The following is a 14,575-nucleotide window of genomic DNA, read 5'->3' on the forward strand; positions in this document are numbered from 1 at the left end:
TTTTGAGACACCTTCATTCCAGCCTCTGTTGCACAGGCTGGAGTGAAGTGGCATGATCTTGGCTCACTGCAACCTCCGCCTCTCAGGTTCAAGCGACTCTCCTGTCTCAGCCTCCAAGAAGGTGAGACCACAGGTGTGCACCACCACACTCAGCTAATTTTTGTATTTAGTAGATGTGAGGCTTCTAAATTTGTGATTTAGTAGAGATGGGGTTTCACTATGTTGGCCAGGCTGGTCTCAAATTCCTGTCCTCAGGTGATCCACTCACCTTAGCCTCTCAAAGTGCTGGGATTACAGGCATGAGCTGCTGGCAGATAATTTTTAGTTGGTATAATAGTATTTATTTTAAGCATAATTTCATTCTCAACTTAATGCAACTTTCTGTAAAATACATGTGATTAGTCTCACAGAGACTGGCTTTTATTTCACATGTCTATAGTCCATTCTTGTTCTTGTGCTAAAGTGATCTTTTTGACACACATAAATATTCAAATTGTGGTATACCCTACTTACCATTGTTCACAGCATAAGGACCTTCCTCCTCCAACTGGTTTTTATTTGCCCCTTACTGCTTTTTCCTTTACAAGTTCAAGAATAAAATACACATTATTAGTTGTATGTTTGAGAGTCACTGTATTATCATGGTTAAAAGGGGGAACTCTAGCAAATTGTCTGGGTTCAAAACCTATCTCTGCATTTATCAGTTACATAACCTTGGGCAAGTTAACCTAACTTCTCTGGTCTTTAGCTACAAAATAGGGATAGTTAATTGTTCTTACTTTATAGCATTATCTTGATAATTATATAAATAAATTTTAAAGCATTTAGAATATTGCCTGGCACATAGTAAGTGGCCAGTAATGTGTTATTTTATAGTTGTAGTTATGATCAAGTGTTTTCAGTGACTGTATAAACAAGAGTCCTAACTTAGTGTGAAAGTTTCAAAGAATGGGCGAAAGGGCATTTTAAGTAGCGTATCAGCATATGCAACAGCCCTGACATGGAAAGCAGCTTGTATTCTGAGTAACTGAAGGTGTGGCAAGAGCTTGGTGGTGTCGGGACTTAACGGAGAGATGTCAGAGGTTACAAAAGGTCTTATAAGCCTTATTGATTTGGGAGTGCTGTTGAGGAATTTTTATCAGCAAGTCCATGAAGATAAGAAATTTTTACTTTAAAAAATAATTTTGATGTGGGAGAATAGAATTGAGGGGAAGAATTGATTAGTAAAGACCTGTTTGGAGGTTATTGGAGTGGCTTGTTTTAGTGGATTAGTCTGTTCTCATGCTGCTAATAAAGACATACCCAAGACTGGGTAATTTATAAAGGAAAGAGGTTTAGTTGACTCACAGTTCCACATGGCTAGGGAGGGCTCACAATTGTGGCAGAAGGCGAATGAGGAGCAAAGTCACATCTTTTTCATTTATTTATTTATTTATTATATATTTTTTATTGCATTTTAGGTTTGGGGGTACATGTGAAGAACATGCAGGATTGTTGCATAGGTACATACATGGCAATGTGATTTGCTGCCTTCCTCCCCATCACCTATATCTGACATTTCTCCCCATGTTATCCCTCCCTAACTCCCCACCCCACACTGTCCCTCCTCTAGTTCCCCCCAACAGACCCCAGTGTGTGATGCTCCCCTCCCTGTGTCCATGTGTTCTCATTGTTCAACACCCGCCTATTAATGAGAACATGCTGTGTCTGATTTTCTGTTCTTGTGTCAGTTTGCTGAGAATGATGGTTTCCAGGTTCATCCATGTCCCTGCAAAGGACATGAACTTACCGTTTTTTATGGCTGCATAGTATTCCATGGTGTATATGTGCCACATTTTCCCTGTCCAGTCTATCATCGATGGGCATTTAGATTGGTTCCAAGTCTTTGCTATTGTAAACAGTGCTGCAATGAACAGTCATGTGCATGTGTCCTTATAAAAGAACGATTTATAATCCTTTGGATCTATACCCAGTAATGAGGTTGCTGGGTGAAATGGAATTTCTGTTTCTAAGTCCTTGAGGAATTGCCACACTGTCTCCCACAATGGTTGAACTAATTTACACTCCCACCAACAGTGTAAAAGTGTTCCTATTTCTCCACATCCTCTCCAGCATCTGTTGTCTCCAGATTTTTTAATGATCACCATTCTAACTGGCATGAGATGGTATCTCAATGTAGTTTTGATTTGCATTTCTTTAATGACCAGTGATGATGAACATTTTTTCATATGTTTCTTGGCCTCATGTATGTCTTCTTTTGTAAAGTGTCTGTTCATATCCTTTGCCCACTTTTGAATGGGCTTGTTTTTTTCTTGTAAATCTGTTTTAGTTCTTTGTAGATTCTGGATATGAGCCCTTTGTCAGATAGGTAGATTGCAAAAAAATTTTTCCCATTCTGTTGGTTGCCGATTGACTCTAATGATTGTTTCCTTTGCTGTGCAGAAGCTTTGGAGTTCAATTAGGTCCCATTTGTTTATTTTGGCTTTTGTTTCCAATGCTTATGGTGTTTTAGTCATGAAGTCCTTGCCTATGCCTATGTCCTGGATGGTTTTGCCTAGGTTTTCTTCTAGGGTTTTTATGGTGTTAGGTCTTATGTTTAAGTCTTTAATCCATCTGGAGTTAATTTTAGTGTAAGGTGTTAGGAAGAGGTCTAGTTTCTGCTTTCTGCACATGGCTAGCCAGTTTTCCCAACACCATTTATTAAACAGACAACCTTTCCCCATTGCTTGTTTTTGTGAGGTTTGTCAAAGATCAGATGGTTGTAGATGTGTGGTGTGGCCTCCAAGGCCTCTGTTCTGTTCCATTGGTCTATATCTCTGTTTTGGTACCAGTGCCATGCTGTTTTGATTACTGTAGCCTTGTAGTATAGTCACATCTTATATGGCAGCAGGCAAGAGTGAACATGTGCAGGGCAACTCCTCTGTATAAAACCATCAGATCTCATGAGACTTATTCACTGTCACGAGAATAGCACAGGAAAAACCTGCCCCCATGATTCACTCACCTCCCCACAGGTTCCCCCCACGACACATGGTGATTATTTTAATTCAAGGTGAAATTTGGGTGCAGACACAGAGCCAAACCATAATAGGAAATGACATTAGAGATGAAAAGATATTAATGATATAAATAATTTCAATAAGTGTATAGAGTTGGTTTGATCAGCTTAAATTTTAATTGCTGAAGATCACAAAGGTTACAGACAACATTTTTCAGAGTTAAAGTGACATTTTTCAGAGATTACTACGAACAGTAACAACTGTGAATAGCCAAAATTAAGCAGAAACATAAGATTTATGTTGGGTTCTAAGATAATTAGTGCTGCAAAGTCATGTTGAGGTGATTATCTCAGGGATCTTGAGCTGTATCTCTATGTAACTCCAGGCTTTGTCTCTTATTTCGTCGGTTCCCTAATTGCCATTCATCTTGCCTGAGTCAGGGACCACTTTACCCGTCTTCTCTGAAGTTGTTGGTTTGATTATCTGAAGTTTGAGGTTTTTTTGTAAATTTCTGTGATTATTCTCATTTACTACATTTGGCTTTGAAATACTGTATTTGAATGTTGAGAATGTCATTCCATAGGAATTCATAGCTAGTCCAAACTAAATAATGAAGGAGGAATATACTGAGAAAATTCAGCCAACCTAAATGCCTCCATTACGTCTTCCAGTTTAATTCTTTCTCTGTTATATTCCGAGGCCGGTTCTTTTGGGGATTCAGTTTGGTGAAAAGGATTAGCTTACTTATCTCTGTTTTTATTTTATTTTAAAGACAGAGTCTCACGGTGTTGGCCAGCATAGAGTACAGTCGCAGGATGATCTTGGCTCACTGCAACCTCCGCCTCCTTGGGTTCAAGCAATTCTCTCACCTCAGCCTCCTAAGTAGCTGGGATTATAGGTGTACACCACAACGCTTGGCTAATTTTTTTTTTTTTTTTTTNATTTTTAGTAGAGACAGGGCTTCACCATGTTGGCCAGGCTGGTCTTGAACTCCTGACCTCAAGTGATCTGCCTGCCTCAGCCTCCCAAAGTACTGAGATTACAGGTGTGAGCCACCATGCTTGACTTCTGTGTACTTTTTAGAATATGCTGCTTAGTTCTTATGAAATCAAAGGAAAGATTAAATGTCTTGATTAATTGTTTTATGTCTGTTCAAAAAAAGTTTAAGAAACATTGCTTTTGCTACATACACATATTCTTTCTTGGTAAAATTTCAATTTGTGATGCTTCTTGTTCTTATAAAGTCTGATGTGAGCGTCAAGCAAAAAGATGGTCACTTAACAAAGTAGATACAAGCCCTTGACTTGTTTGCTTAAATAAACCTGACAAATTGTAAACACCAAAGACTCTAATGACGTATATCTAATGTAAGATGAAGTCTGATTCAATTTTAAACTGTAGCCGTATGTCACTTAAAAATGGGAGTACATTCTGTGAAATGCATCAGGTAATTTTGTTTTATGAACCACACGGACCTTACTTACACAAACCTGGATGATACAGCCTCTTGCTCCTAGGCAGCAAACCTGTACAGCATATTACTTTATGAATTCTGTAGGCAGTTGTAACACATTGGTGTTTGTGTATCTAAACATACCTAAATACAGAAAGGGTACAGTAAAAATAAGATATAAAATGCTTTTTTAAAAAAGCTTACACCTATATAGGGCATTTATCGTAAGTGGCGCTTACAGAACTGGAAGTTTTTCTGGGTAATTCAGTGAGTAAGTGGTATGTGAATGTGAAGGCCTAGGACATTACAGTATACTGCTGTGGTCATCAGAAGCACTGTATACTTAGGCTACACTAAATTTATTTAAAAATTTTCATTCTTGAATAAATCTTAGCTTACTGTAACATTTTTACTTTATAACATTTTTAATTTTTTGAAATCTTTTAGACTCTTAACATTTGACTTAAACATGTACAGCTGTACAAAATATTTTCTTCCTTTATATTCATACTCAGTTTGTTTGAAAATTTTTATTTTTTTTACTTTTTAAATGTTTTTGTTTTGTTAAAAACTAAGATACACACATATATTTGCTTAGGTCTATCAAGACATCACTAGGCAGTAGGAATTTTTCAGCTTGTTTATAATCTTATGGGACCACAGTTGTATATATGGTCCATCATTGACTGAAATGTCATTATGCGGCACATGACTGTCGTTTTTAAAAATTTTTGTTTAGCAGATTGACTTTTTAGCATACGTTATAACTAGTAATTTCAATGTAATATTGACATATCCTCTTTGAAATTTATAGAAATTGATTTTTATATACCCTAACTTCTCTTCCAGGAGAAAGAGTGTATATAGTTTAACCTTTTCATGTCATCCATCCGTCCATCCATTCATATTAGTTCTTCCTCAGAGTATATCTTTTATCCAACTACTTCTCACCACCTGACAATTAGGCCATCATTATCTATCCCTGGCCTCCTAATGCATTTTCCTGCTTCCATTTTTATACCCTCTTTAGCCCATTCCTCATGGAGTAGCTAGGACATTTTTTTTTAAATATGCCAAATTAAGTTACCCTTAAGCTTCCCCTAAATCCTCTCTTGGTTTCCCATCTAACAATAAAATCCAGATTCTCTCAGGCTTGCAAGGTGCTATGTAGTCTAGCCCCAACAGTCTCTCTGATATCAGTTCCTACCTTCATCACTAAGTTGGTGCTGCTTGAGCCACACCAGCGAGGGGCTTACTGACCTTCTGAACTGAATGCTTTTCCTTCAGGCATTTGCCTGGTTAGTTACTTCTCTGCTTGTTTTCGTCCCAGTTTTACCCTCCCTGATTATTTTAAAATACTTCTACCCTGTTCCATCATTCTATGTAGAATAAAGGATAGGCACTTTAAAATTAAGTAAATCTAGCTTTATGAAAAGCTTGTGTTGTCTTTTTATCTTGTGATTTTGTCGTGGATTAGAATTCTTTGTCTCATCCCAGCACCCATCTCTGGATGGGAGCTTCCATTCGTGGGGGAGAGTAAAACACTCTCATTTCTCTCTCCCTCCCTCCTTCCCTCCCCTCCCCACTCTGTTTTTGTTTTGTTTTTATTTATTTGCTGAAGTCATGTAAGAATAATTAGTATTGTCACTGATATGTAATTCTGTGTTGAAGCACACAAAACTAATGAAGTGTGGCATGTTTTCTTTCACACACACAAACACACACACACAGAGAGAGAGAGAGAGAGAGAGAGAGAGAGAGAGAGAAAGACTCGAGACAATCTGGTATTGACGGAAAGGGAAGATTTCTTCATTTTCTTTTGCCTGGAACATTTTATATGTTTAATTTTGCCTTCAAACCAAACCTTTTTACAAGGTAGTAAGCATAAAAGTTTTAATTCTATACAATGAAAATTCTAGGAGTCAATAATTGGTCTTGATGATAAGTGTTATACAAACATTGTCAAAAGAAGAGTTTACTTTGTATCCATTTGAGCTTATTTATGTGTATAAAATTTGATGAGAGATGCCTTGGTATTCACCTGAAACTTTATTGAATTATGTACTTTTATGCATTTTCCATGTTTATTCTTAGACTTAGAGCTTAGTAGTGAACGTTCTGTAAAGATAGTTAAATGTGTCTTTAACTTTCACAAAAAAACCTTCTAAAATCTTATGTGTGTTGAATTTTAATTTGCAAGCTATAAACTGATTTTTTTTTGCCACTGTTTCCTTTTTGAAATTACTCACTAAAAAACATTATTTTCTCCCTAGCAGGGACTACTTAGGGAGCTGGTGGATAGGCATGTGGGATCCTGAAATAGCCTTCAGAGTTACAGAATAACATTCGGAGATTAGCCAGGAGTCTGCTTCCCAAAAAAGATTACGTACCTATGTTCTAATAAATTCTTAGTCCCTTAAAAAATATCTTTGTATATTTCACACCTCAAGCGATTACTCACCCAAAACCATATAGCAAAGTAATAGTTAGGCTTTCTTTAGACTTTATTTATACCCGACTGAATAGGTTTTTAGACCTCATTAGGAAAGCCAAATAGTTAAGTTTCTTACGTATTTAACAGGGAACTTAAAATGTATAACAAAACTTAAACAGCATGGGTGCTTTCAACAGAGCTACACATAAAGCTTGGCCTTTAAAATCTGCAGCATAGTTAACCGTGTCTACTGATATATAATAGTGACTACATAATTTTTTGAAATGAGACATGGAAATTGTTCACTTATTTACAATGGGAGAAAATATTCTTAGTCATAATGAATGTACAAGACAGATACCAAATTTGAGATGAGTTTTCTCCAAAAATGTGCTTGTGAAAAGACATAGTCACCTTGTATTCATGTCTTTACAATCTCTCCTCTCACTGACATTTGCTTTACTTTGATTTTCAAAGTACTGTTAGCAGAAAGGCACATTGACCTTAAATAACTTTAGTTAGTTAATAGTTTTGGTAATTTTATAGAGGTCACATTTTTAAAATAATTACAAATAAAAATTAGAACAGATTTCAATAGTTACAGTTGGCCATTCATACCCACGGGTTCTACATCTGTGGGTCAGCCAGTCACAGACTGAAAATATTTGGGAAAAAATAATGGATGGTTGTGTCTGTACTAAACATGTACAGACTGTTTTTTCTTGTAATTATTGTAATTATTTCCTGAACAATACAATGACTATTTATATAGCATTTACATTGTATTAGATGTCATAAGTAATCTAGAGATAAAGTATATGAAAGAATGTGTGTAAGTTATGTGCAAATAGTATATCATTTTATGTGAGAAAATTGAGCATCCGTGGATTTTTCCTTATCCACGAATGAGGGAAGAGGTCCTGGAACCATTTCATCACCAGATAACCAGGGACAACAATTTATGTTGGTGTGGACTTAAAATTGCTAGTATTGGATGTTATAAAGACTGGAAAAGCAAACGAATAAGCAGGATGTATCATTGAAATATAACTTTACACCAGTATGATCAATGAAAAATTGTACTCCTGTTATATGAGTGGGTACTTGCTTGAGATAAAATTTTAGTATGCCACTGTACACTTATTCAAAAAATGGTATATTTCAATAAACTTAGATTGTAAGGAAAGAAGAATGCTTGGGAAAACAGATAACTGAGAAAATAGGGTGATGACAAATACACAAATATGGAAGATACATGTGAATATTTTCAGTAGTTTAAACTTAATTTTTAAAAAATTCTGTGTATGGGAACATTATATTTGGGGTTGCCATTTTTGAAGAGTAAGTGATACTTAGTTTTTTAAAAGGAAGTGGAATTATTAAGATAGGCTTTATGTGATTCTCCTACTTTTAGGGCCTGGAAATAAACATCTAACACTTTATTGTTATAATCAGATTTATAACTTTATCACATGCCCCATTAGCCGTTAGTTGATCAATTTCTGTATCTTAGCAGTGTTCCTTTCATGTTCTGTTTTCCACATAGGAGTAAGATAAAACTGAACATTTTCCAAAATAGTACTCTTGATAAAAGTAATATTTTTGTTTAGGTGACAAACAGCATGTTTGGTGCTTCAAGAAAGAAGTTTGTAGAGGGGGTCGACAGTGACTACCATGACGAAAACATGTACTACAGCCAGTCTTCTATGTTTCCACATCGGTCAGAAAAAGATGTAAGTTAATCAGTTACGTTGTATTTTTTCAGCAGTGTAAGTCTGTGTCTGGGTTCCTGAAAAACAGCATATCAAGTGCAGAATAGTCTGGTTGGGTGACTATATTTTAGGCACGGTGCTAGTCCCTTGGGATATAAAGACAATGAACTTATATTCTAATGGGGAAAATAAATATCCTGTGATTCTCAAATTGGGATACAGTAATACTTTGGTAGAAGTACTCAAAGACATGGAGTAAACATGGTATATCTTCTAGATCATTGATATTTTGTTTGTTCAATATGGGAAATAACTTGTTTGATATTAAAACAAATGCAGGTATAGAATAGAAAGCAGATTCATGCAGACTTGAAGATCTAATGGCAAGCTGCAATAAAACTTTATGCTTACTGTGTCATCTAGCTGTAATTCTAGACCTCAGGTGTATTTCTCCTCTGTTTAGCCATAGGGATCCAACAATAGGAAAAATTTGGAAGAACTGTATTCAAAATGTGATGGATGATATAGAGATATGAATTTAATACTTTGGAAGGCTGATAGTTCAATAATTTCATTTGGGATAAAAGGATTTAGAATGCAGCCAAGTCACAATTAGCAAATTTATGAAGTATTTTCAAATGAATATGATTATTTAAATTCTGTTAAGCTACTTTAAATTATACACTATACACTATAGTCATATCAGGTGCCTTCTTATACTTTGTACATCTGCCCAACTTTTACCTTTCACATCTTTATAAACTTTCTATGCCTAATCTCCTTATGTATAAAACAATCTACTCTAGCTATTAACCTAATGAGATTTTTATTGATGTTTGAAGCATTTATAAAGTTCTAAGATATGTAATAAATGCCCTCATTTTTCTTTTATCATTAGTAAATCACTTCCTTTGTCTTTGCAAAATTTCCCGAATTGGCTTAACCTACTAGGTTTTATTTAGGACTTTTGTTTTTCTGTTTTGATATTTTTCTTTTTTATTTTTATTTTGATGTTTTTGTGTCATTTTGGAAACAATCAATGACATTGTTGGGCTTTTTTCAACTAATGTCTTTTGTGGCTTTGTTGAATTAGTGTGTAAATTGATAGCTTATGGAATAATGTCATGTAATATTCTGTTATCTTTCTGCCCTTTTAGCTATGTGCTATGTAGTGTAACTTGTAACTGAATTATTCTTTACATAGGTTTCTATTTTAAGTGTTGACCTTGTAAATAAAGAATTTGGGGTGTATTTTTGGTGGTATCACTGCCAAAACAAAAAACTACAACTTTTGTATGTTGGTATAATTATATAATGAAAGTTAAGTTTGCTTGGAAAATGTTAATAAAATACTTATTACTGATGAGATGCATTTATTCTAATTAGGAAGATAGGAAGTTCTCAGATTGAAATCTATAATAAAGTATATAAAGAGAACGAATGACAAAGAGATATATGTCTTCTGAAAAGCAGAAATGTCTATATGTCTAAATTTTAAAATCAGAATTAGTATATATACTTATATACTCACATGTGTTTGCCACCATTCTAATCTAGTTAGTTGCCACAGAAGTAACAGAATAGTTTGTGCCACAAAACATTTTTTAAAAAAGCATTATTAGGAACATCATATGGCATAGGAATTAAGAACTTGGACTTCAAAGCAATACAAATGTCTGTTTGGATCCTGACTTTGCCTGTGAGCAAGAACTTTTCCAAGTTTCAGCTTCCTTTTCTGTAAAAAAGGGGAGTAATAACATATTAGCTACCTCATAAATTGGCTGCTGTTGCTCTTTTTTAAAATTACAAAATAGCACAGGGAAATTATACACATTTTTGAAAATACACTTGAGAAGAAGAAAAATTACCTTTAGTGCTATCAGTTGGAAATAGTTTACTGCTAAAATTCTAATTTTATGCTTTATTTCAATTGAAAAACACATGGGCATTTAAATCTTCTGTGTCATACAGGCATATTTTCCATCAAAAAGTTTTTACCGGTTTTTACCCTAATGACCACTCTCCATGCCAATAAGAATACCAGTAATTGTCTTTAAGTCTTTGCTAGTAGACACGCTTATTGTTTTCATGTACATATAGTATAACATTGTTAATTTCACACACACATACGCAGTGTGATGTGTCTTTTCCACATAGTTGTCATTTGTATTTATTCTTTTGTGTGCCTTTTGATATCTTAAGTCTTGTTTGCATTCTCCGTATATTGAGGATAATAACCTCTTGTCATTCGTTACAAATATTTTCTGAGTTTTTCACCTTTAATTTAATTCATGGTATTTGTAGTATACATATATTTATCATTTTTATTAAATGTGATCCATCAGTCTTTTAAATGGCTTCTGTTTTTGAGGTCATACTTAGGAAGACATTTGTCAATTACTTTCTTATAGTGTTTTTATGTTTTGTTCTTCACCTGTAATTTATGTCCATGGGAAATGTGTTTTGGTTTGACCTGTGAATGGTAGGGTTCCAAATACTTTTTTTTTCTATAAAGTTATCCAATTGCCCCAACACCATTTATACTTTAAATAATGGGTCAGAAAACTGTCCCTTAAAGAACCAGATAGTAACTATTTAACGCTTTGTCAACCAAGAAGCAAAATCAAGGATATACATAAAACCAAAACCTATTATGTGTAATAGGTCTTTAACCATCTGTAATGTAAAATCTGTTCTTAGTTTATGTACCTTAGAAAAACAGGCAGTGTGTTGGATTCGTTCTGCAGGCAATAATATGCCCCCCCCGGGTTAGATCATTCATTTATGGCTAATTAAAATATTCCTTTATTATACGTACTGGTGTCTCATACATTCTGGGGCCTATTTCTGAACTCTTGTTCTGCTTACTGTACTGATTCTGTGTCAGAACCACAATGTAATTGAATTGCAATAGCTTTGTAGACCATTTTAATATCTTGGGTGAGACTCTTCCACATCCTTTTAAAAAAATAATGGGTTTTGATTGTTGCACATTAATATCAATATAGATGGTTTTTCAGAAGGATATTTCTCTCTTTAATCTTGTTCTCTATGCCTTTTAATAGGTAGGGTTTTGCAGTTGCCATTTTCATTGCATTTTTCAGATTGGTTTTTACTGACGTATGAAATACTTTGTGTATTTATTTTTATAATAAACTGCCATGTAAAAACTCTTATTAGTTTTTGGTGATTGAGAATGTAGGCCCTGGAAATCCTACCACTGAGTTTTTATCTCAGCTACCTGATTTGTAGCTGTGTGTCTTAGGATATCAGTCTCTGTGTGTCTCAGTTTTCTCATCTGTAAAATAGGAACAATAGTACATGGCTCATGAAGGATTTTTTTTTTTTTTTTAAGTGGGAGAATAGCCGGTATTTGTGAGGAGGGCACTGAAGTGACTGCTGTAGAAATATAATTAAGACAGACTGTAGAAAACAGGTTAGCAACGGAATAGTCGGTATTTGTGAGGAGGGCACTGAAGTGACTGCTTTAGAAGTGTAATTAAGACAGACTGTAGAAAACAGGTTAGCAATGAATATTAAAAACCTTTAAAATGTAAACATTCCTTGAGTCAGTGATGTCTTTCCGCAAATTTGAGCTTCAGCTGTAACCTGACATTCAGACAGTATAATACAATGACATACTTTTTTAAATAAAAAATTTGAGTCTCAAGTGTTTAATACTAAGGAATTAACTACATTGAGTGTAATAGTATTTTTCAAATGTTCCTTATGTAAGTGTAAGAATATTTTAATGAAAATTATTTGAAATACCTAGTAAACACATATTGTCAGTTATCGGATTTGTAAGCTACCAGGTACTGTGACTTATGACCGTTTTATTTTTCTGCCTGCCTCCTTTGCCCCTTTCCCCTTTCCCCTTTTGTTCTTTTTTTAATGTATTACCTTTTCATAGTCTTTTTTTGTTCCTGTTTGTTAGATTTCATTAGTTTCATTTTTTAAGTCATCCGTTATCCAATTTTAAAGGTTCCTTAGCTTCTGTCTAGATCTGGAACTCTATGTGTGTGCAGTGCATATGCTTTCTTCCTTTTACTTGTCTCTTTTTCTCTTTGTAGATATGATACAGTTAAAAGCCATAATTCATTTGTAGTTTTGTCCTGGAATAATAACATAGTGCTAGGAATTATGTTATAACTCAGAGTATATTATACTATGTCTTTTTAAAATAATATTTTAAAACTTAAATATCATTTTTTTAATTGCTGTTGTGGTCAGGGAAGTTTTATTTAACAAAATTTTTTGTCATATTTCCTTGAAGTAATTTGTGGATTTCTTTGACATTTTGTACGTTAAATGATAAAGGAGCTTTGTGGTAGGTTAGGGAAATAACCAGAACCACATTACTGTTTCTGCTTCTTGCTTCCTGATTTTTATTTTTGTTGTTTGACTGCAGTGTGTATTGTAGATTTCTGAGAGATGTGCAAGACCTGATTATTTTGGACTGTAACTTGTTTTCAGCATCCTATTAATCTTTTTTCTACCTTTTGCTACTCTTAAGAACACAAGTTCTACATCTTATTTTACCTGGAATTTGTGAAGATAAACTTCTTTCTTTAGTCCCTTGGGCAAAAAAATGTTTAAATTAAAGATATTATTTAATAAATTTCCCAGAGTCTGAATGCCCCCTCTTACTCCTGTTAATGAGAGTTCTGCAACTGTGAGGGGAAGATTAGATTATTAGCAGCTGCTGCTACCATTTATTGAGCACATACTATATGCCGTATCTTATTTCGTTTAACCTTCACTTCAACTCTATGAGGAAGGTAGTTATTTTCATTTTATAGAAAAGAAACCAAGTATTGGCTGTTCGGGTAAGTGACAGAACTAGGATTCAGACCCAGATTATTTCTGACTCCAAAGCTAGGCTCTTTCTACGTAGGCCGCATCCCCTACTGTAATATGTTTCTTTATCTAAAGTTTTATATTTTTCTAAGAAATTTACCTTTATATTATTAATTTTCAGAATTTAAAAATATGTGAATTTTGTTTTCTGTTAACAGTAGTTACTGTTGTCAGAGTATATTTCTTGTGCATTTTCTATACTCAAAAAGCATTTCTGTGACATTTACATTTCTTCACTGTGTGTTAAATCCATTTTTAGCACTGGTTTATTTCATGAAGTATTACCTTCAGAATTTAAAAGTACAAATTATTAGGGATATACTTTATAATAAATAAGATATTTTCATTTTTGACACATTTGGGTGCAGTATTTTAACATATGTCTGACAGCTGATGCTTGTTTTACGTGAATGTGTTGAAGGTTATAAACTTTTAAATTTAACATTAAACTACTTTTATATTCCTGTAAAGCTGTGTTCACTAAACAACTTCATGTAGTGGCACATAGAGAAAATCATATTTAATATTACACACTATGGAAAGTGAATCAACCTACTACTCTCAGTCTCAAGTAATTGACCTAGGGACCTACCACTTCTACCTTCATGCTCTGCCTCCCCTCTTTACTTACTTCCTCCTGCCATCCTGAGAGGGCAGATACCCAGGCATACCTGTAACTCATGAATGTATAATTAGTGTTAGAAAGTAGACTAAAATGTGTGTTGTCTGGAGTTATTTCAATAAACGTAAATATCTGAGAAAGAAAAGTTTTAAGTGTTTTGTTTGACAGTGTTCACATTATGGATTGTTCTAAGTCATGAATTTATGTTGGCCAGCATCTTATATTTGCAGCCTTTAGAAACAACTATACTTTTTCATTTATAGTTTATAATGACAGAAAATCATGATTCTTTAGAATTTTATATAAACCCTTTACCTCCTTTTTTATTTTTGATGGTTGATTTGTATTAATATTAGGAAAACCAGATTTTAAATCAAGCATTATTTGGAATAAAGAAGGCCACTACATAATCATAAAAGCAAACTTACTAAAATGGACAAAACGGCCGGGCGCAGTGGCTCTTGTTTGTAATTCCAGCACTTTGGTAGGCTGAGG

At 34.3% G+C, this 14,575-nt stretch overlaps 1 protein-coding gene across 7 annotated transcripts in view; it reads left to right on the forward strand.

Moving 5' to 3' along the window:
* Nucleotides 1-14,575, forward strand: part of CNOT2 (CCR4-NOT transcription complex subunit 2) — a 106,729-nt gene that overhangs the window by 53,706 nt on the left and 38,448 nt on the right. For 6 of the 7 annotated variants that reach the window (XM_037731619.1, XM_037731620.1, XM_017509290.2 and 3 more), the window contains one exon: nt 8,497-8,619. In XM_037731619.1, the coding sequence (XP_037587547.1) occupies nt 8,497-8,619 (123 nt within the window). Of the gene's footprint in view, nt 1-8,496; nt 8,620-14,575 lie in introns of those variants that run through there. The other variant, XM_037731622.1, reaches the window with a different exon arrangement.

Source organism: Cebus imitator, unplaced genomic scaffold (assembly GCF_001604975.1).
Source record: "Cebus imitator isolate Cc_AM_T3 unplaced genomic scaffold, Cebus_imitator-1.0 Scaffold414, whole genome shotgun sequence".
NCBI lineage: Eukaryota > Metazoa > Chordata > Mammalia > Primates > Cebidae > Cebus > Cebus imitator.